The sequence below is a fragment of the Balaenoptera musculus genome, chromosome 4 (assembly GCF_009873245.2).
Source record: "Balaenoptera musculus isolate JJ_BM4_2016_0621 chromosome 4, mBalMus1.pri.v3, whole genome shotgun sequence".
Lineage (NCBI taxonomy): Eukaryota > Metazoa > Chordata > Mammalia > Artiodactyla > Balaenopteridae > Balaenoptera > Balaenoptera musculus.
The window spans coordinates 134782095-134809697 of NC_045788.1; the positions used below are offsets into that span (position 1 = coordinate 134782095).

General features: G+C 45.8%; 1 protein-coding gene across 2 annotated transcripts in view; it reads right to left on the reverse strand.

Moving 5' to 3' along the window:
* Positions 1-27359, reverse strand: part of RUNX1 (RUNX family transcription factor 1) — a 239752-nt gene extending 212393 nt beyond the window's left edge. The window contains exons 1-2 of one of the 2 annotated variants that reach the window (XM_036850894.1): positions 27219-27359; positions 26977-27093 (exon numbers count right to left, since the gene is read on the reverse strand). In XM_036850894.1, coding sequence (XP_036706789.1) covers positions 26977-27034 — 58 coding nt within the window. In that variant the 5' untranslated portion in view covers positions 27035-27093; positions 27219-27359. The remainder of the gene's footprint in view (positions 1-26976; positions 27094-27218) is intronic. The other variant, XM_036850892.1, reaches the window with a different exon arrangement.
* Between the last annotated feature and the right edge of the window lie 244 nt (positions 27360-27603).

The window sequence follows — 27603 nt, forward strand, 5'->3', positions numbered from 1 at the left end:
GTGGAATTGGACCCAGGAAACAGCCTGAGTTGGAACTCGAGATCCTGGGCACCAATCTGTGCCTCAGTTTCCTCATCTGTAAAATGGGGTTAACAACAGTATCTACCATGTGAGGACTGCTTTGAGGATGACATGAGTTATCATTTGCAAACATTAGAAGAATGCCTGGCATGTAAGTGTTTGTGAACTAGGTAACTAACTAAATAAATGAGATGGTCCTAACCTTCTAGGCAGTGATATTTTTTTCTCTATTGGGGAAATTTTGTTTGTTTGCTATTTGTGAGATAAGCAGCAATCACAGAAACTCGAAACATAGCCACTTAAAATGGGGCACTATGGATATTCTGTGTATTTGTGAGTGTATATGTGATAGAAATATGCCAACTCAAACACTACTGCCCTCCCCACTTCAAACTCTAAAGCAACTGAGAAATAGACCCTAAAATCAAATGGAAACATAAGGTGTCATCATTTTGCTTGTAGAGATGGGTTGGAGGATGGGGCTTAGTTCTGAGTCCAGGAGTCCAACTGGGGTTTCCTGCAGTCTCCGCCGAGTGTGGACCATGGGAAAGCACCCCTAGGGACCCACGAAGCCAGCCACAAGGGCCTGAATTCCTTACCTCTGCTGAGCCCTGAGATCTGCCGTAGTTGGGCAAGGAGCAGGAACTCTGGAAGGCCGGCCTGCCTGGGGCATCATCCCAGGAGACGGGAGCCGAAGGATATCTACCCATTCCAGGCAGGCTGGTCCCAGTGGCTCCCATCGGATGTGTTTCTCCTCCCACAGAGGGAGGGGGACGGAGGGAAAAGGAAGGTCAGAGCTATTATCTCCATGTTTCAAGAGGGCGGGAGTTCCCATGTACGAGGATGGCAAGAGCTCCAGGAGCAGGTGAAAATGGTCCTCTAACCCTAACCCTAACACGGAATCAGTGAGAAATGCATATTTTTATTTTTTGACACCATCAACCTAAGTATAAAAAGCAGTTTGCTGCGGGATCATCATTGTCTAATCTGGATTGGGCACAGGTTCGTGGGCAGCTGAGATGGCATGTGGGTAATAGCAACTTTCCAGAGGGAGCTGCTCGGTGGTCCTTTGGTTTGCAGACAGCACTGAAGACAGGAGTGTGGCTTGTCTTTGAAGAGGATAAGCAGAGTGGAAGCGTCTATACTGGGTGGATACAATCAAAGGGCGGCAAGAGTTAGGGTCGGGGGGACAAAGAGATTCCTTCTTGGCCTTGCTTTTGATGGAGCCCGTGGTCCTCTCAGACCCACCAGGATGGCCTGAAATGCATCTGATGTTGAAGGAGAGCCTGCAGCTCTTTCCCAGCCCTAAACCAGCGGGTCCTGGGGAGAATTTAACAACCAGCTCTCCAGGACACAGTGTCTGTCGGGGCATTTGCAGATTTCAGCGATCACCCATCGGTACCGCTCCCGCACTGCAGCAGACATCCACGATGCAGTGTTTTCACTGTTTAGAGACAACTGGCGTCAACGACCTGATCATTGTAAACTGTAGTAAAATAATCTGGCAGTGCTGGGTCTCGAGTATTTATTACACGTGTTGTAAAATAATTTGTTGAACTCCAGCTTTATATAGTTTCATTTTGAATGATGGCTGTATTTAACTACCAGCATGCAAAATTCCTGAAAATTTGCAAGCGACTCTTGTGAGATGAGTCAGGCATGACGTGTTTGAAACCCATCTTTCCTTGCTGTGGGAAGAAGAGGCCACAGAGTTTTCCCTTCTCCTTCTGTGATTCTCTCTCCCTCCCAGTTTGGCGACAGATTGGGCTGAAGCGGCCCCTTACAAGGCAAGCAGGGAGGGCTGCAAATGACCGGCTCCCCTTCCCACAGAGAGGCCGAGGGGCCTTCGGGCCAGACAGGCCTTCCCTGGCCTTTGTGCCCCAGCTGAGCAGCCCTGCTTTCTCTCCTGGGTGCTCCCATACATGTGCAAATGTATCTGGGTATAAATAGGACAGGAGCCTGAGTGAGGGTGGGGAAAAGGTAGGGGAGTGGTGCTCAGGAATCAGCCCAGCATTGCCTAGTCCACAGGGTGACTTCTGGGGTCCGCAGGGTGACTGCTGGGGACCGCAGGTGTGTACGACTGAGGATGATGGAGAGAGAAATATGGGGAGCATCTGTGGATGCTGGAAGTTCCTGTATGTCAGACTGTTTCTTTTGTACATATAGATAATATATAGATAAAATCTAAAATATAAATATATTAACTACATGTTTATATATTAGATGTTGATATGTATTATATTAGTATTTTAATATGTTAAGATATATTATATTATTATAATGATCAGAAAAATATAGTATGTTAATATATTTATAATCTATACTTTAAACTATTTCTATTATATTATTACAATTAATATAATTATATTATATTTTATGTAGTAATATAGTAATATAATTATATATTAAATTAAACATTTAATTTTATATTATATTAAATTATTATATATCATATATTTATATTAAATGTATATATTTTACATATTGTATTAAATATAAATATATGCTAATATATTAAATATGAATAGATATAAATATATATATTTAGCTTGGCACATGGCTGCACAGCAAAAGACTACATTTCCCAGCTTCCCTTACAGCTAGGTGACCCGTAGGTGTTTGTCTAGACAATGGATTGTGAGCAGGAGTGTTGTGGCAAATTTCAGAGCCTGGTCTTAAAGGGAAAGAATAGATCCTCTCCTTCCATATTCTCCCTTTCTGCTGGTTGGGATGTGGATGTGATGTTGGGGGCTAGAGCAGCCATTTTGAGCCATGAGTTAAGAACCAGGTTTTAGAGGGGAAGAGACCTAGTTCCTTGTGATTATGAAGATCCCATACCAACCTACCCAAACTTCTCCAAGGGAGAGAAGCACACTTCTATTTTGTTGAAGCCCAAATAATTTGGAATCTCTCTGTTACAGCAGACAAACAAATACCCTGATACAGCACAATGTATTTATCAGCCTGCTATTAATAATTAGAGCATGTCTTGGGTAATAGCTGATCTCTTAGCATTCCCCAAAAGACTTTACAGAATTTCAATTTCTGCACCTTAATCTTTTAACTTTTTAAAGAGTGAGGATAAGTTATACAGTAAAGTTCCTACCCAGTGCAAGTAACCTAAGGCTGAAAGTACTACATCATGACATTAGTGCATCAGGCTGGCTATTTTTTGTTTTTTGTTTTCTTTTTAACCAGGTGTGGCTGTAAGTTGAAGCTGACTTTTTAGACCCTATGTAAGAGGTTGTAGGCTGATAGTATTTCCTCTTTCAACCTAGATACCTTGCAACTTTACATTATATTTTGGTGATGCTGAAATTCTGAGCATCCAGCTAGAATTCCTTTTTCATAAGAGCATTCATGGGACGGAGCATATTCTCTGGAATAACCACAATGTCTGGAACATCAGCAATGGATTTGAATTTTAGGAACAGCCAGAAGCCATTTAAGATGGAGACTAGCGATAAATAAGGTAGCTAACAAAGACTGGTAATGCTTGTCCGGGTCAAAAATGAGGTGGATGTAAAAGTCAGGAGATTGTTTTACTTGTTTAACCAATAAGCTGCCCTGAAAGTCATTTCAAAAGAGCAGCTCCCAAAAGGCTTAAAATAATAATGCAGCTGTTGGAATGATGGCGTATTTTCCCCAGGGGACTACTCTGAAGGACACTGTAATTATAGACGTGTAAATTCCAGAATGTACAGTTAAAATCAGGTCTTATTTTCTATTCACAATCTTTGTGTTCATTTGTTTATGATAATTTTTAAATGAGAAGGAAGTCCACTTAGGACCTTTCATTGGGGTCTGCAAAGTACATAACAAAAATAATCACGCATCAATTTAGGCAATGGCCCGCAAAAGAAAGTTCCTTCTTAAGTGCATTCAGAGCTCTCCCTTGGCCCTTCACCACCAGAGCAGCAGCATAACCCTCACCCCCAGCGCCTCCGGTGCCCTAGGCCAGTCTTAGGAGACAGCCAGTGTTCCCCATTAGACTGTGTACATCACCAATCCTACCTGGCTCATGTCAGCCCATCTCATCCTCTCCTCTGTCCCTAAGAATCAACCATCCTTTGGCTTGAGTTTTCACTCCTTTATTTCATTATACAGTTGACTTTTTCCTTGTTAGAGTCTGTACCTGGATTCGCCAAAATATATGGGTCTCTTTATTTACTTGCATCAAACCCAAGAACTCCAACCAAGAGAACATGACAATAGAACATGAGGCCATACAAGAACAAAAGGTCATAGAAATGGGAACAGGAGTTCCTTAATTAGAGGTGTGAGGAGTGGTTTCCCATGGAGAATTGCTCAACGAAGAGTTAGTAAATCTGAAGAAGTTTCTCGGGGAGGAAATGGAAAAATGACAGGGCTCTCTGGAAATCCTTAAAAATAGGTATGTTCTTATTCACCGAGCGTAGTTATTCATCATGTACACAGAAACATTAATGAATGTGTGTGGTCTGTTTCTAGCCTGCTTTTTGGGCAAAGAAAAATAACAGAAGCAAATTTGAAACTTCAGGACGAGAGCCTTAGTCAGGGTAGCCAGCGGCCCCAGCAATAATCCCGACCCCTGGAAGCACGGTGGTCTGCTGTATTTTCAATCAGCCCCAGTAGGAGCCATTTTCTGTGACTGGAGATGTCCTTTTGTATGTGTTTGTGGCGGGGTGGGAGGGCGGTTGTTCTTTTTACACTCAGAGAAGTCTGCATTCCTGACTTGAGAACAGTGAGTTTTACAGCTTGTGCGAACCTATTTTCAGGTTAATTCTCAATTACACACTTTGCCTTGGAGGGTCAAGTCCTTTGGTTTCCAGCGAATCCTGTGGTTGTACCTGTGGTTACCCACCGACCTCTCATCTGCTTTGCTTATCTGATAACAGGCGAATGGGGAAAGAGCTTTTAATATCCCCCAAAAGGGGAAGATTGGTAATTAGTTATTCACCGCAGGGAAACAGGCCAGGCCAGCTTTACTCCAAGAAAGAAAACAATCTGGATATTGGACTTGGGAGTTCCTTTTACACAAGATTTTGGTCTTACAGGTCCCATCTGGATTGCTTTTTCTTTGTCTTTCTTTTTTTAAAGCCAGGTCAAAGCATGACATACTGCAGGGGAGAGAGAAACTTCAGTCTCTCCTGAACTGTCATTTTCGTGACAGCTTGTAAATTTCAGGCCCCTCAGGGATCTGCGCGCCTATCCGCCAGGGGAGTAGCCCCTCCATCCCTCCTCAGGGAGCAGAGAGGGGATCCTCTAGAAAAAACAGTGGGTGAAGTAACTGAAAGAGCAGGGCAGAGGCAACAGCCAGAAACGGCGAGGACGAGAGCGGCCGAGACAGGAAAGGCGGCGGTGGCGCGGGCCGTGGTGCTCGGCGCGCTGCAGCGACGGAACTTCTGCAAAAGCTGCCCGCCCGCGCGTTATCAGAGGCGCGCAGGCCTGTGGTTTTCTCGCTCTCGCAACCCTGCTTTAACTGCCGGTTTATTTTTCGACAAACAGGATGCCTCCATCTGAGGCTGTCAGCATCCCAGGCTCTTTGAGAGAAAAGAGGTAGTGCAGCCCCACCCTAGAGGCAAGGCCAGGGGGCTCTGTTTCAAGAGGCTTCCCAGAGAAGCGACGACACTGCAGGTGCAGCCGCTGGGAGAATATTAAGAAGGGCGAGGAGGCAGGAGGGAGTGAAACCTGCCGTCCCCCTCCACGTCCCCACCCCCTGCCCTGCAACTGATTCCACTGTCCCATCTCTGCAAGCGTCCCGAGGCAGAGAGGCCCAAATCATGGGAAAGGTTGGAGATACAGGACAGTGCTTCTCAAACTTTAACGTGCACGGAAATCACCTGCAGCTCTTGTGAACGTGAAGACCCTGATTCCGCAGGTCCGGGACGCCACCTGAGATTCTGCACTTCTACACAGTTCCCAGCGACGCCGACCTTGCTGAACCAAAGGCCACACTTTGAACGGCAAAGGCTTTGGGGGATTCCTGTCCAGTCCTTCTCCATACATTTCTGGCCGCCAGTCTCTGTACAGGCTACAAGCCACATACAGAGGAGTCCACGTTAGAACGAATCCTAATGCAGGCCGTGCAAGTATGTCAGCCCAGCTGTATTTATTCCCGTGGCTCGGATTGAACACCAGCCACCTTGCTAATAGAGAAGAAACTTCCTTTGTGCTCCAGAGGGAACGGAAGTTTGAAAAAGCCAAGAGATTTCTTAAATCCTCATTGGCAACACCTTCAGGGATTCAGGAGAGTCTAGATTAGGTTCTGAGCCAAGAGATGGTTGGGGAATGGGTGGGACGGAAAAACACATCCCCCAAAACCCAACCTAGTCAGGGCCTTTCCTACTGAGGAAAACATTTGCATCTCACAGTTGGAATTCAATGAATGTCCACATTTCTCAGAAGCTGTCTAGTTTTGTGTAGTGGTACAGAATTTGGAGCCCATATTTGAGTATTCCAGACCCAACTGGATCTCAGACTACCTTGAGGATCTTGTGGCATGCACTTTAAAGTATATGTTTTTGAGTCACGTTTAATTAGCACTAAGTACTAGCTGAGAGGCTAGACTAGGAAATACATAGTATGTGAATAAGATTGCCAGACAGGACTTGCAATCTAGAATGTGTAGGTCCTGCCTGAGGCGGTGCTGTCAGATGTAGAAAAAATTTTGGCTAAATTTTGCTAAACCCTGAAATTTCACGAAGATTCCATCTTAACTTCATCAAAACCAGTCATGGGCTTCCTGTTACCGAGTGTTTCTCAGAGTACGACTAAAATTACAGGGAGGTTAAAATGCAGACTCTTGGGCCCTTGGGCCTTGTGTCTCTCAAGGCGTCCAGGATGGGATCCAGGAATGTGCATTTTAACAGACACGCCAGAGGATTCTGACATACTGCCTGGTCTGCAAGTTCAAGTACAGCGGTCTTGCTGCAGCATTCAAAGGTCTGCCTTCAGTTTCACTGTTCACCAGTGAGCTGAAGTGGCCTCTTCATTGCCCACGAGCACGCCCTGACCCAGTCTGACTGGCTACCTCTTTCGTTTCATCTCCTGCGTCTTCCCAGCCCTGTATAAAATGACTTCTTCCTCTCCAAGACCTCCTCAGATCACGGTTCCTCATTCAGCGATCAGTTATTTTCCTGCCCTGTGATGGCTCTTGTATTAGGGCTGTGCTGTTCAATTCTCATTTTGTTCACTGCTTATTTCTGACGCTTTGCTTGGCCTCTCTAACTAGACAGTAAGCTTCTGGAGAGACATTTCATGCCATATGATCTTTGTATTCCAGAACATTTTTTTAACGCGGTATCACACACACATCAACTGTTCAGTAAATTTACCGATGGGTCATTACTGATACGTTTTACAGTGTGTGATGAACCTGGCACACTAGGTTCTAGGATCAGAAGAAGCTGGGAAGGGAAATGGGGGTGGTGGTGAGAGAGTTGATAATCTGGTTATATGGTCACAAAAGACACAGAGAAAGTGAGAAAAAGGGAGTGTGGACCCTCACTCATCTGTCTGCTCTATGAATTGGGGAAGGAATTTCTTTTTGTTAAATATAGTTTTCATTCTACTTGAAATCTAGATTATTAAATCAAGGAACCGCAGGGAGGGAGTTTGCTTTTCACGCCCATCCCCCAGTGGTAGATTTCTTGGGTGGCCCACTGTCTCTTGCTCTGGCTGGCTTCCCTCTTTCCTTTTTGCCCAGTTGGTGGTCAGCTCAATAGCCCAACTCCAAGCTCAGACTGGAAGAAATTTCAGGGTATGACATATAGCTAGGAAGATTAAAAGAATGGTAGTACTTTAATGATTTAGTGGAAAGCTATAAACACACCTCTTTTTTTTTTTTGGTTTTTTGTTTTGTTTGTTTTTTGGCCACACTGAATGGCTTGGGAGATCTCAGTTCCCTGACCAGGGATTGAACCTGGGCCATGGCAGTGAAAGAGCTGAATCTGAACCACTAGATGACCAGGGAACTCCCAACATACCTCTGCTTTAATCCCAACATGGCTAGGGTTATTCATCATGCAACCTTGTTCTCCTTTCTTAACGTTTCTAAGCTTCACAATTCTGGTTTTCCTTATCTAAACCCTGAGCCTCCGTGTTTTCATCTTCAAAGTCAACTTAACAATATTAGCTCACAAGGCATTGAGTGGGTCAGTGTAATAACTTACGGAGACTGCTGAGAGATCCCGGCTCCCAGCAGCTGCTAGTAACCCACAGTTCCCTGCCCCTTAGCCCAGGTGTATTTCCTGGATGAATGTCTCCTCATGTTCTAGGCTATTCTTTGCTTCCCACACTTCACTATCATCTCAGCCTCAGTCCCACCGCTCTTCCTGTCCTACCCTGCTGCTGCCCTCCAGTCCTTAGCTTCTCTCTTAAGGGAATCTTTCAGCCTCTGTAGGAATACCTTCCTTCTTGGGCTTCAGGCACAGCCCTGTCGGCCATCTGGTCACCCTCAGCCTGGTGGTGCCCCCAACTTTGCTCCGAGGACTCCTTCTCCTTGCCTCCTCTTTCCAGCCTCTGATCTGGGGTCTCTCAATGCTTACTCCAGCCTTGACTTTTCATACTCGGTTCTCTTCTGTCTTCTTCCTTTTCCTCTGATGCTCAAAGGCCTTACGATAGTCTTCAGACCATCTGTTTAAGGTGATAGCTCCCTCCTCCACATAATACAGAGATTAGTGTCCCCTTTTATAATATTAAGGTGACTACAATAGATACTGGATCATGAAAGTCCTTGGAGATCCTCGTGACAGCTACCATCGTAATTTCTAAGAACTTTCAGGTTCCCCCTTTACCCTTTGACAGGTACTTGTTCTGAAGACATGCACAATTGTTTTCCCAATTTTGGGAGGCAATGAGGGTTGCACTTTCTAGAAAGTAAAACACCAAGAGGGAAAAAGGGGCCGAAATACGTCTCTACAACCATCATTCTGGTGGTTGGATTTCTCAACCTTGTCACCACTATTCAATTTGGGGAACTGATAATTCTTTGTTGGTGGGGGCAGTGTCCTGTGCCTTGTAGGATGTTCAGTACCTACAAGGTACTGGTCTCTGGTCTCTACCCCCTAGATGCCAATACACCTCTCCTACTCCCCACCAGTTGTGACCACTAAAAATGTCTCTAGACATTGCCAAATGTGCCCTGTGGGCAAAACTACCCCCCCACCTCTTACCCTCTCTCTCCAGTTAAGAACCACTGATTTGAGATATTTGAAGGTGATAGGCATGGAGAAAAAAGTGGGAAAAGTAATGAGAAAGGACTGCTCTGGCAAGAATTTCCCTGTACAAGATCTAAAAAAAAGAAAGGAGTCTGAACAAACAGACCCATGAGGAAGGAACCAGGAGACAAAATCTTAAGGAAAAGTATGACAATTACAAAGATAAGAAGGCATTTATTTGGACAAAAGATCCACTAAGGAACATTCTTCAATGGAGCAAAGAATGAGGTCCAACCTTCACGGAATTCCTCTCATATGTGGACATGGCTATGGACAAAGGTGAGTGTTTCCACGTGACCGAAGTCCAGGCTTGGCTAAAGGGGATTTAGGCGCAGAGGGACTTTTGGAGAATGGTCAGGGGTGATTTGGAGCACCAGACCCTACAGTTATTCAACAGGTGCCAAAGGTCTTGGAATGGAAGGGGAAAACACACAATACAACATCACCTGCCCAACAATTCCCTGAAGAAAATTCTCCCCTAAATTGAGGGATATAGAGAAGGAGTGCCAGGCACAATGGGCTTGAGGTCCAGCAGGACAGGACAAGTGCACACTCAGCTCCCCAATTTCACCGAGATAGGTAAGACCTAGAACTTCATGCCACATGAAGTTTGGTAAGTTATTCACCAAACCCTTTCTGGTTTTCCACTAATTTCGTCTTTTGAACAGGAAAAAACATGGTTAAGTTCTCCCATTAAAAAAAGGTCTCTTTGAGCAGATAACAGAGGAATACAGAGCATCCTTTCTGGCCTTTGTTTGGTGTCATAGAGGTAACCCAATGGGAAATGGACTGGACCTCATTGTCAGTCCTGTGATTATGACTCTCTTGGTCATAGACATTTATCTTTCCACATAGGTATTCTATTTAATGCACAAACCAATCAACTCAGGAACAGAAAGAATCCCCTTGACCATGTAGTGTTTCTCACATGCTTCTTCTTGCACTTGTCTAACCTCCCACAAGGAACACGCACAGGATTTCTAACTCCTCACCCTTTGGACAGAAGTGGAACCAGCCCCTGCCACCTGCTCTTCTTTGCTCCAATATCCCCACACATTCTTTCCTATTCTTAGCTGATCACAAGTCTTAAGGGGGAACCAAGTCTGGTTGGAGGTCCAATTACTTGCTCCCTGCTGTGGCTGTGTGGGTGGAGACACTACTGTGGACTCTTCTGCTCATACCCACTGGGGTTTCTACACCTCAGCAGTAAGTACAAGGCTGATGGATCTTCATCTTTCTAATTATTCACCTGTCCATCCACCTATTCATCCATCCATCCATCCATCCATTCATTTATCCATCTATCTATCCATCCATTCATCCATCCATCCATCCATTTATCCATCTATCCATCCATCCATTCATTTATCCATCTATCTATCCATCCATTCATCCACCCATCCATCCATCCATCCATCCATCCATCCATCCATCCATCCATCCATCCATCCATCCATCCATTCATCCACCCATCCATCCATCCATCCATCCATCCATCCATCCATCCATCCATCCATCCATCCATCCATCCATTTATCCATCTATCCATCCATACATCCATACATCCATTCATTTATCCATCTATCCATCCATCCATCCATCCATCCATCCATACATCCATTCATTTATCCATCTATCCATCCATCCATCCATCCATACATCCATACATCCATTCATTTATCCATCTATCCAACCATCCATCCATCCATCCATCCATCCATCCATCCATTTGTCCATCTATCTATCTATCCATCCATTCATCCATCCATCCATCCATCCATCCATCCATCCATCCATTCATCCATCCAACATTTGTTGAGTGCCCCCACACTGCCATGTGTTGTGAATAAAGAGAAAAATGAGAAGAGCTTATCTCTCAAAGAATTCAGAGTCTCTGGGAGAATACATTTATAAACAGAAAACTTTGCATTATATTTTGGTAAGTGCTACAGTAGATATATGGACTGAATAAATGAGTCATAACTAGAACATGGCCTTTTGCATGAGCTCCCAGTGGGTATCCTAGAAGACTTGGTCATCAGAGCATCACTGTGGTAACCCCACTGCTTCAGGGAGCAAACATAGATTGTGTCCATCCATGTCTGTGTGGAGATGTGGGGAGGCCTGCTCTTGTACCCCAGCACCCCATGTGGACACATGTCCCAGCACTTGTGGCATGCACAATGATTTCCCTCCATTTATCAACAGCCCAGTTAGGTGGCTCTAGTGACCCTGTTATCAGAAATTATGAGAGTGGTAGAAATTGTGCAAAGGAGCATGGAGAAATATACTCCCAGAGGGGATTTGAAAATAGCATGTAGAAAAGTGAAACTGAATGTGCTTTGGGATTTTTGAAACTTTTGACCAAATCTTCAGTGATCCTTGGATCGATCATTAGCTGGTCTTTTTGATTACCTCTTTTCTAGATTTCAAGAGCCTCGTCAAAGACATGCTAACAATCCCTTTACGAAAAGGGAAGGAAAACAAGTTATTCCAAATCAGGCACTAGAAGGATTCAGACTGACAGTACCACGTGTTTCAAATACAGTTTTAGAAAAGTTAAGGGCTCTTTCATCATCAAATCATAGTCCTACTTCCCATGATGTCTGTAATTAGAGACTCAGATCACTCATTTTGAATTTATTTCAGAGGACATGAGTGTCCAGGCTACACTCTCTCTAGAAGACCATCTCTTGGGAATATGCATAGTTTAGTAGTTAAGTGCTCAAGAGCCAAAACCAGACTAGAGTTCAATTCAGCCCTGCCACTTCCCAGCTGTGTGACCTTGGACAAATCTCTGGGCCTTAGCCACTCATGTGTAAAATGAGGAGGCTAATTGTCCCCACTGTCTATGTGACAATGATGACATGAGTTCTATCTGTAAGGCACTTGCAACAGGGCCCAGCTTCATAATAGTGCTCGTTCAATAAAACTTGACATTCCAGCAGTGCTTTCTCATCACTTCCTATCAGCTGACTTCTGTCCTCTGAATTTAATCATAGTGTACATTAACCAAAGCAACCTGGATGCATTGTTCTAGGAGTACCTAATTTTCTCTCCCTTGCCCTAGTTTTTTCAGTAGAAAAATTATTAAAGATTGAGTTAACAGTCCTGGCTTCCTCTAGAAAGTAATCCCAGTGTATCAGTTCTTCCTGGTTTGTCCTCAGCAGACTGGAATCATGGATGCTTTTAGCTTCTGCTCTTGGTTATGGGGTATATGACTGACTCTCCTGCTTTCAAGCTCCCTGCTCATGGACTGTTAGTTTCTGTGGACGGCTTGAACCAGCACAAGGGGCTGAGGTGGGACCAGGGTTCAAACTAGGCGTAGGAGTACACACATGTTGCAGAGGGTCAACTCGTTACATCTTTTTATTTCCTTGGCCCATAAATAAATGGGAATTGACCATAGTGCACTGGCTCCTAAGGGTTCCCTGGAGCAGTGTTTCTCAAACAGGGTGATTGTAGCCCTTGGGAGACATTGGGCCATGTGTGCAGACAGTTTTGGTTGTCACATCTTGGAGAGGTGGTGCTACTGGCATCTAGTAGGTGCGGGTCTGGGTCACGGCTACACATCCTGCGATATACAGGCCCCCTCAATGAGGAATGAGCCCGTCCCCCATGTCAACATTGGTGAGGTTAATTCAGGGCAAATTCTCAGCCTGCACGACGTCAGATGCCTTCCTTAAAACACCAGAGCTGACAGATCTCAGGCACCTGCTTCCTAGTTTTACAGGGAGTAGAAGATCAGGGTGCGAGGGTGCACAGAACCCCAGTGGAGACTCCGAGTCAGCCCCAGGCTCCTTCTGTCACACTCCACGCCTCGCCCCATACATCAGCCATTCACCGCCAGCAGCAAGGAGGCATTAGATGCCCACGTGCGGTCACATGAATGACAGGATCAGGGTTCACTTTTGGGATTTGGGTTGCCATAGTGTGTAAAGAGGAAAACAGGAAAATCAAGCAGAACGGTGTCTAATGAAAAAAAGGCAAATCAGGTGGAAAGGAAAAGCGCTTTACAATCGGTAGAATCAACTTGAGGTGTCCCGTGTGTCAGGCAGCCCTCTGGTGTTCCTAACTCAGGCCTCACGACGGTCTATAAGGTGGCATCACCGTCATTGTCACTCTGTACAGATGAGAAACAACTCCAAGTACTTCTGTATAAATGACCTGTTGGATTTTAAACTGACTTGTTCCTGTTGGGGGTGAAATGTGTCCCACAAAACGGTGGGATGCCACTGTGGGCAGGTCAGCTTGGACCTGAGGCCAGGGCTCCCCAGAAGGAGCCAAAGCCTGAGTAAAGGTCAAGTGGAACTCACAGAGAGAAGATGGAAGAGGGAAGGAGGGAAGTGGGGCTGGGACAGACCAGGCCCTGGGGTGTATACAGACGGTGCTAAATAAGCACGGCAAGGGTGTTTTCTGAGTCACAAGAATTCCCCAACTGTAACCTTCAGTTTATACCACAGAGTTTTTGTTTCCCTGCGTACTTTGTACAAGGCAAGCAAGTCTCACACAAGGTCGCCTTTCCAAAGGAGCTTTCTTAGTTTATGATTAGTTTTATCATGAAGAATAATTAGCACGAGCACCTTTTAATTTGTTCCCATTGAGACGTTTGCATAACAACAATTAGAGGCTGGTGGGTCTCCCTGTTTCTAGGCGAGCAGGGGACTCTCTCGGGGCTGGCTGGGAACTGGCTTTGTGGGGGCGGGGGGCATGTAATTAATTATTCCATCCTTTGCCACGTGGAGCCCAAGGAGAAAGGGAAGGAACTTTCTGAGACTCTGTGGTAACTCGCTGGAGAATAACCCGATGAGAAATGCCTTTTGTACAAATAAGGTTAGAGAGAAAAAAAGAAAACCTCAAACCCACCTACTGGAGAAAAAGATTTGTAATGATTTCAGAGGGCTGGTGACGTGGACTTTTGAAATTGCAGATGTTTCTGCAGAAGGATGGAGAGATGATTCCCAAAGGCCCATCGGTGAGTGGGTCTCTGGCTTTACAACTGAGGACCTTGTGATGTGGAGAATTCTGTTGACAGGAGGGCGTGAGGCCACTTTTACTATCAACTGTTTCCAGGTGGAATTTTTATCCCAACCATGGGAATAACTGGATGTGGGTGTTTGCTGGGAACCTTGCTGAAAACCCTGGCCGGGGTCAAGGTCCTGACAGGCTGCCTCCCAGGGGCTCCCCGGTGTCCTGAAGGATGGACTCCCGTTTGAGGCCCCTGATTTTGGTGGGGGAGGGATCGTTCCATGGGTTCTTCTGTACGTGGGTCCCAGGACATGGACCAGGATGGGGCAAGAGAGGTATCTCGGGCACAGAATGTCTCTCCAAGTCATGTGAGAGCAGGGTCAGCCTTACATGACCCTGAGAGTGAGCGCCTCCTAAAGGTTTTTTGGGGAAGTGCTTTGCTGAATCAAACTAGTCTTACCCCAGAAGGACTGCCAGACTGATAAACTGACAACTAGCTGGTTAGGAAGATAGACTTAGTCATGGTCTCCGTCCACCCTCACCCCCAGCCAGCATCGCACCGTCATCTTGGGAACAGGAGATTGCGATGTACACTTCTTTGAGCACTGCTGGCTTAGAGAAGCATCCCTTGTGGACAACCATGGAACCACCAGGATGTCTCCCTTGGGGGGCTGCTCTGATGGGGAGGGGCCATGAGGATGAAACTAGTGGTCAGGGGAGCCACTGACACCGACGTTGGGGACCTAAAGCCAACGAATGCATCCAGAATCATGCAAGCAGTCCAGGACGGGGAACTTGACAGTGGACAGTGGCCTCAGCTTGAGGCCACCTGAGGTTCAGCCCCCCATAGTGTCACTTGCTGTCCAGGGGCCTTGGCCAGTCTTTAACTCCACAAAGCTCATCTCTCTTTTGTGTCAAACTGACAGAATGGTAACATCCACCCTCCTCCCTGCAGGCAGACCGTGGGGTCTGCAGAGCAAACCCCTCATTTACCAGCAGCTTAAACTCAGGCAGGTTACCTAACCTCTGCATGCCATGCTCCCCTGAATAAAATAGGATTAGTAATGAGCGTACCTACTCACAGGTTTGTGTGAAGGATTTAACGAGGTAACACAAGGAAAAGCTTGGTGCGGTGCCAGTGCTGGCACATAGCATATGCTCAATAAACACTACCTGTTGCTATGGTCCTCTTTAATATTTGTAAGCTCAGCGTCTGCCAAGGAGCACTAAGACCGTTTGTGCACTGCTGCATGGTGAGAGGAAGAGACCCAGCTCTTCATCCTACTACATGCTGGTCCCTGGCACAGCTACAGGGCCATGTTCTGGGCTTAGCACAGGTTCCTTTCCTGCCCCACCTCCATTCTGTACACCTTCAGTGGCATTTTCCAGAGTTACCTTTACTTACGGACTTCTTCTCTGTGTCCATTGCTTCGTATATATTATCTCAAACCCTTTTGACAACCAACCAAAGTAGGGATCATTGCACCCACTTCACAGGTGAGAAACCCAGGCTCTGCAAGATTGGGGAAACAAGTCAAGTTCACACAGGCGGTCAGTGCTGGTGAGGGGGTAGAAATGAACCTCCCGGCCCCAAAGCGCTGGGCTCCCTTCTCCCCGACCCACTCGGTGGTCAAGCCTGTCCTTCTCGTGGACTCCCCGTCAATGACAGCTCATAGAGCAGGGCTGGGGCTCAAGAACACACGGTTCCCTCTGGAGTGGAGTTGATACTTCAACATCTATGGGGGGATGGGGGAGGGATGGACTGGGAGGTTGAGGTTATATAAAAGCTATTATATACGGAAGGGATAAACAACAAGGTCCTACTGTATAGCACAGAGAACTATATTTAGTATCCTATGATAAACCATAATGGAAAAGAATATAAAAAAAGAATGTATGTGTGTGTGTGTATATATATATATATATATATATATACATATATATATATATGTATATATATAAAACTGAATCACTTTGCTGTACAGCAGAAATTGCTGTACAGCAGAAATTAACACAACATTGTAAATCAACTATACTTCAATAAAAAACGAAACCAAACGAAAACAAAACAAAACACACTGATTGGAACTTCAGCTGAAGGACTCAAGGCTGCTGGTACAAGTTGAGTCCCAGCGAGCAAGACACGAAAAGTATAGGTATCTGGGGACCTCCTGATTCAAACTGACATATTCATGGGGGGGGGGGAGGAAAAAAATCACAACTTGCCTTTTTAGTTTTTATCTTATTTTAATTTCTATTTTGGGATGTGTTGTATGCTGCGCATACTATAATTATATGAGTACCGTAGTGCAGGCATGTAATTTCTAAATAAATAAATGTGCATAGGTTTGGGGGCATGCTAAATAGGTTTTACTTGTATTTGGCGTGATCAAAAGAGTTTGGAAATGACTGTCTTGCTGCTCAGCAGTTCCTGGTCCACTTGGAAGCCGCTTCGCTGAGTTGAGTACATCAGGGGAAGAGATGCCAGTGGAATCTCTAAGGCGTGAGAATTGAACACCTGCTTGTGTGTGTGTGTGACAGAGACAGAGACAGAGACAGAGAGACAGAGAGAGGGCTTTATTTCTCTTGAGGGAGGGCACTTCTGAGGGTAAGAGCTTTGAATCCAGAGTGCTGTGAAGATAGATATCCCTAACGGGAATCGTAGCTGGGTTCAGATCTGGTCTGAAGACAGCAATCGCACACTTCCCGGGGGTTCCTTTGAGAGCTGGTCTCTGCACCCTCTGTGTGAACACACTTGCTTGCTCTTCTGCTGGTTGTTCAGATTTCACGAGAGATTCTCATCAAAAGCAACCCGGTTAACCGTACACTTGTCTAAGGGGGACGGTGGGCACATGGTGGGTGCTTTGCCAAGGCAGTGCTGGGTTTCTGGGTGAGAGAGGACACCCGAACCACAGGGCAGGAAAGAGCGTCCAGCCTGCACCAGTGAGGCCGCTCCACTCCTGACACGTACCTGCAGCAGTTCTTCTCGGCTGTGGGCTCCACGTAAATTGTCTACTTGATGTTTCCACACAGAGAAAGGGACTTGGCCTGTCAAGAGCTGTGGTGTCTGACTAAGGCAAAGGAATGGAGCATGATTAGGGGAGGTGTCTGCTGATTATTTAGACCCCCAAGTGGAATCAGTCTGCCAAGTCCAGTGTCTGCAGAACTCTAGGGTCAGGAGGAGAGCTGACCCATTTTCTGGTTCTGACTCAGGTACTGACCAGTGGTGGGACCTCGGAAAAGGAAATGTCTGTGGTGCCCTAAGGCAGAGAGATGTCTAAGATGATTCCAGCCACATATATATAACTATATATATAGTTATATATAGTTATATACAGTTATATAGTTTCAGATACCAACTGAAACTATATAGAGTTATATATAGAAAACACACACACATAACTTAGAAAGTATCACATGGGACAATGTCTCATAGTTTATATGCCTTGTAGTTCATTTGTTATTTAAATAGATTCATCCACCTCTAGGATACAACTATTTCTTTGTTTTGAACACAACCTAGAGGGAAGCATGTAGGAGGTGTAGCTTTTTGGTTTTTTTTAATAGGACGTAATGATGTGGGATGATTGGCAGTTGAACAGCATTTCCATTGTTGGCATTTGTACTTCTTTATACGACCCCACCCCCTTCGCAGTCCTAATATTTGTTTAAGGTTGTTCAGTGATTGTTCCTCTCCTCTCGGACTTTGAGAGTCATAGCCATTCTGATCTTTATGAATGGCGGAGTCAATGATAATAAAGCAGCAGTGTGAGTTTCTGTTCATACCTATCCATGCCTAGATCATTTCGTCTCTGCCCAATCCTTCCGTGTTGCTCAGGCCGGATTGTAAGAGACAAGAGAGCAAACTCATAAAAGATGTGGCTATTTTTTCCCTTCCTCTTAGTTCCTCCAGACCCTTGCATATATATATATATTTATATGCAGTTTCAGGGTTTACAAACTGTACACTTTCAAAGTGGGTTAATGTCAGGTTCAGCTGTGACTGTTAGCAAGGTGGATGGGGCTAAACAGATGCAGCCTGCAGATGGTGTGGAATGAGGGGCCTCATGCACGTAGTTCAAAGTGCAAACAGAAGCTGTGTAATAAAGCAGCAAACTGTGGTTGGCATTGAAACTGCTCCTGGAAAAATGGCACCCTAACTCACGTATTTTAGTCTACATTCTCTTTTGCACGTTTTGAAGCTGTAATAAAAAATAAACATCAAAGCCTATATGTGTCAAGATTTTTTGTGTGCAGAAAATGGAAATTATTCCTCCCCTGAGCAATAAGAGATTTTCTGATGACCTCCCTTAAAGATTTTCTGCTTAGCCTCCCTTAAAAAACTCACCCACAACAGCCTGTGACCACCAAACAGCGTGCAGTGTGCTCAGGGTTCTGACTTTATTTTTACTGAATTATAGTTGATTTACAATGTTGTGTTAGTTTCAGGTGTACAGCAAAGTGATTCCATTTTGCATGTATATCTATATAGGTATTCTTTTCCAGATTATTTTCCATTATAGGTTATTATAAGATATTGAATATAGTTCCCTGTGCTATGCAGTAGGTCCTTGTTGTTTATCTATTTTATATACAGTAGTGTATATCTGTTAATCCCAGGGTTCTGACTTTTGTTTGCTCTTTTTAACATATCTCTATTTAGCAACCTGACTACTGCAATATTTTCTAGATCGGTCTTTAGGATCTACTACTAATGAAAAAAATCTGAATTCCTACACATTTTCAGAAAAACTTAAGTGCTGATCAAGACCAATATAGCTCTCAAGGAGAAGAGGAGACAGAAGCTTGTTTGAGGTCCCAGGATATATTTGATTTATTGCTCATATCTTATAATTTTGTTCCCTATCAGAGATCAGAAAAGGTTTATTTTAGGAGTCCTAGTCTTCACAAAGGACATCCAAAAGACCAGGAGTAAAAGCCAGATGGTTGGCAGGGAAGGTAAGCAGGAGTTTTGCAAAATGTTGGAGTCACATATTTCTCCCAATGGACATGGTTTCAAGACTTAAGTTGAGTCCTTAACTTTGCATCGGTTTAGTACAGGCTGCAAGTTTACACAAAGGAGCATCAGACTTGAAATCAGCAGAGCCATTGAACAAGCCCAACTAGCCAACTGCGATTTCCATTTTGGGTGACCTTTTACCTTGGGGGCCCCTAAAATGTCTGGGGGAGCCCACTGTTTAAAAAGAAGTCCATCTGAAAATAGACACAGAAGGACCACGGGCTGGTAGGGCACTGTTGTCCGCAAAAGCAGTGATCCTCAATGAATACTAATCTTGCAGCAAAGCAAAATGAAAGCTTTACACTATTTCTTATTTCAGGGAAAAACTGAATAAAGCCTTTTTTTTTTTTAAGGCACTGACTTGTAGGGAGGTAGATTTGTATCCAGACTCAGGAAGTAGACAGGCCAGTAATTACGAAGCAAAAATAATCTGTAACTTGCGGAAATACAAGGTATGAATGTGTTCTATCTCCCAGATAGAGGGGTATTATCTGGTTGTCGTATTTCAATCAAAGGTAAAAACATCTTTAGGTAAATTTAAGGAGGGCGACTTAAAAGAAAATTTCCCTCAAGAAATTCTGTAGGAAAGAATTCTCTTAAAAAAAGATGTAGAATGTGGGCTGTGGGGTTTTGAGAATTCAAAAGAGTGAGGAAGAGAAAAAAGGAAACTATTTCCAGTTACTAATAGATACATCAACCCAGGGGCCAGGTGTGGTGGCTCTTGTACAAGCTGCACTCCCGTCCATACAAGGCTGGCTGTTTTTCTTTCCTAACAATGTGGGAGTCAAGGGTGCTTCTGGGTTTTGACCCTGAAAATAGGTGTAACCCTGACTCCCCTTTAACCAGCTCCCTGCTCCGCCCCATCCCATCTTCTGCCTGTTTTGCTTTCAGTAAGTCAAGAATAAAAGGGGCAGGGGGAGGGATAAATTAGGAGCTTGGGATGAACAGATTCACACTACTATATGTAAAACAGATAAACAACAAGAATCTACTGTATAGCACAGGGAACTATATTCAATACCTTGTAATAAACTATAATGAAAAAGAATCTGAAAAAGGATATATATATTCTCTATATATCCTATATATATAGTATGTATGTATATAACTGAGTCACTTTGTTGTATACCTGAAACTAACACAACATTGTAAATCAATTACACTTCCAAAAAAAAAAAAAAAAAGGACCTTTGCTTGAAGGTGCCTTCATTTTCTTCCATAAAGCAAAAAAAAGAAAAAAGAAAGAAAGAAAGAAAAGGATAAATATCACCCTCTCCCACACCCCCAGCATCCACCTGCAACTTCTAAGAAGGACTGAAGGAAGAACTTCGAGTTTCTCTGCGTGTATTTTCAAAGCACTGTCCACATGGAAAACATAGGAGGTGAGATGTCACCTGGAGAAAACAGGATATCTGCCTGGGAGCAGTCTGACAAGTGACAAGTCCGCTGTCCTAGGCTCCTTCCCGCTACAGACCCTGTGACATTGTTTTGGCCCATGAGATACATAAGGGGGAGTTGGCAGAGAGGGGCTTCCTTCCCTGAGTAAAAAGATGGAGCTTCACAAGGAGAAGGGTTTGAAGCCCCTCATCTCTTTCCTGCCTGGACAGGTCTGAGGTGCAGGCATCTCACGGTGAGCCAGAACACAGGGGCATCTCGCCGTATCAGCCCTGGACCACTTACTCCCCATCAATGCCTGGCTGCTTGAGCCACCGTAGTCGAGTTTCCCGTAATGTGCAGCCAAACGTAGTTCTCACTGGTAAATCCTACAAGAGCTTTACGCCCTTTATGTCACGGTTAGAAAATGCAGCACTTCAGTCGGCTTTCGGCTGCATGGTTTACTTTTCCACCTGAGTTCCTTCTCTCCCTTCTCTGGCATTGTTCAGTGTTATCAGGAGCGTAGAGGGGAGGAGGATGGGGGGAGAGAGATTAGGGAGCGAGAGATTCAGGAAGCTAAGAGAGGATGAGGGGATGTGTCTCCTACGAAAAGGGAAGTCTGTGCGATCCAGGGGAGTGGCCATCTTACTAGGTCAAAGGTTACGTGAGGCTTTAAACTCTGTTTCATGTTCAAGAATCACCCATAGTTCTCTGAACGCACCCCCTGATTATGTTCACAGGCTGCAAAGCTCTTAAAGGAAATGTTCCCTTTCTACCACTCTGGGGCATCATCTTATGGGGGCGGGGGTGAAAGCAGGCCAAGAAAGACACATCACTTGAGGCTTATTTTATTCAGCAAAGAGGCTGAAGCAGGGGATTGGCGGCCCCAAGGAGAAGGGACAGGGGAGCTCAAGGAACAAGAGTTTCAGAAAAAAGTGTTTTGCAAATTTTAAGGTCTGTTCAGGCACCAGAGCAGCTTCTGGAGAGTTCTCTGAAGAATGGGGGTTGGAAAAACACAATTTTTTTTTGAGAGAGAATATGGGAAAATGCTTGCCACATGTGAAATGGTAGGATCACTGTTTCCCACCAGAAAATAAAATAATTAAAAAAAAATAGTCGCTTCATGTTGTTAAACTAAGAAAATGTGTGATGCATTTTATGGTACCTCTTTCTGACACGTTCAAAGATTTCGAACAGGAACTCTGTCGTTCGGAGGCAAGCTTGTCTAGAACATTATTAGCCCCTTTTGCAGAACTCAAACGAGACACAGAGATGTCTAATGACTCATCTAGGTCACTAGGAAGTTACCTGAGAAACTGAAAATTCGCCTGAGTTTCCTGTGAAGCCTCCGCTCCTGCCCCCAACACGACAAGCACCCGAGGTGCCTTCACTGCTGGGCTTTGACAAATGCATGGTCAGAAATGTCACCAGAACCATGGAGCCAGGAACCTGCAGAGGGTCACCCGGCGAAGTGGCTTTTTCATTAAGAAGGGCCTTCAGGAGACTAAAGCGATACCAGGACCTCAAGGAGGAGAAACTTCTGTCAAGATTCCAATACAACACGCCCCAATTAGCCTCGATATTGAAAAGCTAAGCCCGTGGAGTTACGTAAAGAGTACTTGCTCTTCCTCTGTCCTCTTTTTGGTTACTTACAAGTAGAACAAGGGTAACATGGTGTTGAAGAGGTGGACCTCCCACACCCCACTGTGGTCCTGCTGCCCCACCTCTGCCCTGGGGGGACCCTCACCTAGACCCCCCCTTCCCTCTCTTCTTGGTTCCAACCTTCCACACCATCTCCTCCCCAACCCCTGGGACTCTGTCTCCAGGGAGCCTCTCCCGGGGTCCCCCCACGGCATCGTGGCCTCTCCTTTCTGAGAGTAGACAGCTTTGACTGAGTGTCATCTTAGGAAACTGAACATCAGTAGCCATGGCTGACATTAACTGCCCGTTTTTTTTATGACTGTGCTGAGCGCTTCACACTGGTTGCTTAGTTCCGTCCACGCAGGTACTTTAACCATAGGTCCTACTACCATCCTCGCTTTACGCACGAGGAAACCAAAGCTCAAGAGAGAAGCTGCTCTTTGGGAAAAGCCAGGAAAATGGAAAAGATAGAAAAGGGCATCATTGTACTAAGTCTGTGCCTGCCCCTCATTCAGCCCCTGCCCCTTCTCTTTCTGGTCCTGGCTGCTTTTACAAACTCCTGGGCTCTGTCCCCTAGACCGGCACCCGCAAGCGCTTCCCCATTAGATTCTGCAAGTGCAGTGGCCCTGGAGCCTCCCTCTGCCGCAGCGTGACTTTCTTTCTCAGTAAAGGGGCAGAGCTTTCCAGAGTACACACGTCAGATCTACTTCAAGAGAAGAGAGAAATCTCCCGGCCATGAATTTGCTTCCAAAAGCGCTTCAAGTCTTCTTGCTGGTTAGGTTCTGGCTCAGCGGCTCCTTCTGAAGTTGCTTGTGCTCTTGGTGGCTCTCTGTGCCCGCGCTTGGAGTGTCAGCAGATGCGGGGCCTCCTGTGGCCTGTCCCCCACCCCCAAAGGGGGAGTGTGCCTTGGGAGGGTTTGGAATTACATGGTCGATCCCTGGGGAAGAGGCAGAGCCAAGGAGGTGGGGTCTTTTGGGGGACTGATTTTTGCTCTTTTAAAGATTAAGCATTTCAAAATTGCCTTGTCATTTTCAAAGGTTTCTTAGCATGCAAAGGAACTAAATGGCAAAGGCTATGATTGTGAGTTTAGATAGATTTTAACACCTTTTTTTTTCCCCTCGGTTTCAAAATGTGTGAGCAGTTTCAGAATGCAAAGCTGCATCTCACATGGGGGAGCTGGGGTCTGATTCTTCCACATCCAGGAGGGCACTTAGGAAAAGCACAGGTTCCTGATGGGTCAGAGGGAATCAGATTTGCTAACACACACTGTTAGGGACTGAAATGTGTCCTCCCCAAGTTCATACGTTGAAGTCCTAACTCCTAGTACTTCGGAAGGTGACTGTATTTGGAGATTGGGCTTTTACAGAGAAAATTAAGATTAAACGAGGTCCTTCGGGTGTGCTCTAATGCAATATGACTAGTGTCCTTGTAAGAAGAGGAAATTATGACATAGGTAAATACAAAGGAAGACCATCTGAGGACACGGAGAAGATGGCCTTCTACAAGCCAAAGAAAGAAGCCTCAGAAGAAACCGACCTCCTGACACCTTGAAACCTTCCAAAAAACAAAGCTACACCAGGATTCGCCATGAGATTTCTGGCCTCCAGAATCATGAGACAATCCACTTCTGCGGCTGAAGCCACTCAGTTCGTGGTACTTTGTTATGGCAGCCCTAGCAAACTAATACAGATCTCACACGGTGTCTGATACGCAGTTAAATCGACGGCTTTCTGTGATCTTAAAACTTCAGTAGAGCCAGAAGTGCCTTCATAAATATTTCTCTGAAAAAAGTAGCAAACCGAGGCTCACAGAGAAGCACACTTCACACGTGCCGACTTGGATCCTGCAATTCCTTTTGAGAGATGCCTCGAGAAGACAGCGGAGAGTCAGCCCCGCCGAGATTTTTACCTGTGGTTCTAGGAACTCGGAGGCATATTAGCATTCAGGCTTTGCATAGACCACTAAGCCACTTCTAAGAACAAGGCTACCTGAGGCATTTTGCAAAAACATACGTGCCGATGCTTTTCCTCTCTAAGCCTACCGCAGCTCTGAGGGCCCACACGTGGTACCCCGCCAGGGGACCCAAGTTTGGGTCCTGCAGGGACTTCACGCCGTGAACCACGTGGGATCATGCCAAGGAATTTCAATCACACCTCATCTTCTTGCCTGAGCACATTCAGTGAGAAGCCGGTGCAGTGGGACAGAAACAGAGCGGCCTTCTCTGTGGTAGACCACACTTGTTTTGCATGCCAGGCTCTCAGACTCTCGCTTGCCTGTCACACGGAAGGGAACAATGGTTTGCTGGGTGCCACACTTCTTTTTCCCCTCCATTTCCACATGGGTATCTTGCTAAAAATGAGTTACGGGTTTCCTCCTGTGAGAATTGCATGCACTGATAAAGGACCATCCCAGGAACAAAACAAGATGTTTTCCCCGCTCGCTCGGAGCTGCAGCCGGGGAGGGCACACACGCTATAAATTACAGGCAGCGAGAAATGACCACAGTGCTGGGAGCCGCTGATGGCCGGGCTGGGGAAACAGGGGTACCGACCCTGAGGAGGACACTTTGTTAGAGAGGAGGGTGATTCTTCTAGCATCACACTCTGAGGCACTGCCCACATAGTACCAAATGCCATGACATTCTGCCAGCTTTCCAGCTCAGATGAGTGGTGTGAACAGCTAACGCAGACAATGTCAACCCTTGGCTTGACAAATCACCTAGATAAAGTGAGCTGTGAAAATGGCCAAGATTTCACTTTGCTTCTCTGAAATTCAATCGCAATATTATATTCTTGAGTTAGAGATTATGAGAGGCCCCGAGCTCCTTTTGAGAGGAAGGAGTGAAAAGACCTTTTCCCACGAGCCCTTCTAGGTCTTGGTTGGGGTCCTGGGGTCCGCTCCATACTGCCCCCTTGAAAGCTAACTGCCACCGGTTCCTAACCTGGGGCGGGCTGGTGACTGTCCTGGGGACACAGCGGCTGTGGGGCTGCGTTAGAGGCTGAGCTCCCTGTCTCTCCCGGCGTCTGAGCAGGTCACCGGGTCCCCTCACTATCTCTGCTGTCCGACCAGTAAGGACAGAAGGCAGGCCAGCACTGCACACAGAAATCCAATCTATTACCCAGTGGGATGTTGAAAAATTTCCTGAATCTGCCTTCCTGAGTTGATAGAATAGGAAACAATCATCGTCTGGAGGGGGTATTGAAAGCGGAGTCGAGGCAGGAAGATCTTTTTTTTTTTTCTGTTATTCTACAAATATTGCTTCCTTGCTTGTTAGCGGCCTAGAGGAAATGCAGCGAGAGTCGTCCACAGCTTCTCAACAGCGGCCGGCGTTTCGGCCCATCGCCGTGAGGATGTGTGACTCATACGCATCGCATGATTCAACTTCACTAAAATGTCCTCAGCTGCCAGTAAAGAAGCACTTGAAAACCCTTTAATTTGAAGCTTTGAATCCGTTAATGACTTGCTTTCTTCTCCATCTGAAATCCTACTGTCCCCCAACACACACACACACACACACACACACACACACATCTTTGTCAAGTGTTTAAATTTCAGAGACCCGGAAACACAGAAGCTCTGTGACATCCACAATAGCGTTTGTTGTGACAAAGTGCCTGGCAGCCCTCCGCATTCTTCGGCTCACTTGGCTTGATGAATAAATAATGAGTCACAGATACTATTTGGGTGCGCGCGAGAGTCTGTAGCCAGAAAATTAATTATTTCCCCATCCCATCCATCCCACTCCATCCCAGCTCTGCCAAACCATCAAGCCACACTCCGCGGGCACCGGTCAAAGTGCTTGCCCCGGCGCACGGCAATGCCTCCGTGACATTTCCATGTTATTATTTGTGTTGGTTTATATTCCCAGCAAAGATACACAGAACGCACATGCACAAACACGTACTCATACAGTCAGAGCTCAACCACAGCTCTGTGTATTTCAAGAGGCTGGTTGCAAAAATGCAGACAGGTATCCCACAGTAGCTGCTCCTATTAGGAAACGGGTAATCTAATGACTTCAGCTGCCACAAACGCTTGACTTAGGCAACTTTTTCATTGCTCTTGGCGAGAGAAACCTCTGTACTCTTTGCTTTCTTTCTCTCTCAGAAGAAGCCGGCTGCCTCTTTGCACTGAGGCTGCAAGGAACAACCCAGCATGGCCCCATCCTAGGGCTTTCAACCTACACAAGTCTGCCCAGCTCCTGTTCTCTCTGCCTTTTGGAGACAACTGACTTGCTACTTTGTCCCTGCTGTTCCCGCCCGGGCTGTGAGCCTACCTCCGCCTCTGCCCTCCGCTGGCACCGGCCCTCCTGGCTGACCGGGCATGAGCCCACTAAAGCCCGGGACAGGCTGGCATGCGGGGCATACTACATGCCCAGCGCAGGGCAACTCAGCCCCAGTCATCCCAGGCAAGGGGCAACCGAAGAAAACCCAGAAAGCTTCCTGCAAACTTTCTAATCTCTAGGATTTTAATCAGGAGCAGCCCAACTTACTTGCACTTGACAAAGTTCTCACCCACCGACTGAACCCTTCAACAGCTTAACTAAGTACTTATGAAAACATTTCTGAAGAGTGGCCATCTGATGAATAAGTAATCCAATAGTCTTGAAATCATATGCCCGAGTCTGAATTCCTCCTACCAAACAGACAGGGAACCGGCAGGGGCTCTCTCTGCACCAAGTTACAATAGGCTGCCACCTCATTATCAGCAAAGCTGAGCAAAAGTAGATATTAAAAGCCCAGAGTGTACTCACCTCTCATGAAGCACTGTGGGTATGAAGGAAATGACTCAAATATGCTGTCTGAAGCCATCGCTTCCTCCTGAAAAGGTACCCTCTTCTGAAGGCGGGGGATTCAATGATTTCTTTTACCTTAAGAACGAAAACCCAAGAAAGGTCACTGTTTTAACCTCACCCCCAACCATGGTTTCCTACAGCTCCTTTTCTCCCCCCTCGACGCCTCTGGGGCTCCCCGAGCCTTATGAAAAAAAATGTACCTTTGCGAAGACAAATATTCAAATTGGTAAAGATTAAAAAAAAAAAAAAAAAAAGCGGCGTCTTGGCTGTGGGATGGAGATCATCAGAACTCTGCGAAACCCTGTGGTTTGCAGTCAGTGTGATTCGTCCTGCTTGCTGACCACTATGCCGGGCTCAGACTTCTGACACTGCCAGGCTACCCAACTTGTGGTTCTGTGGTTGTTTATGAGGCCCAAAGAAGTTTTCACACAACCCAAATTACAAATTTAACTGTTCCCCTTTCCACAGCCCATCTTAATTGGTTCTTGCCAATCATGTGACTTCAGTGATGTCAATTTTTTTTTTTTTTTTTTTTACTTTCTGAGCAATGCCCTTCCTTCCCTTCACCTGCCCTCCCCCGGGCGG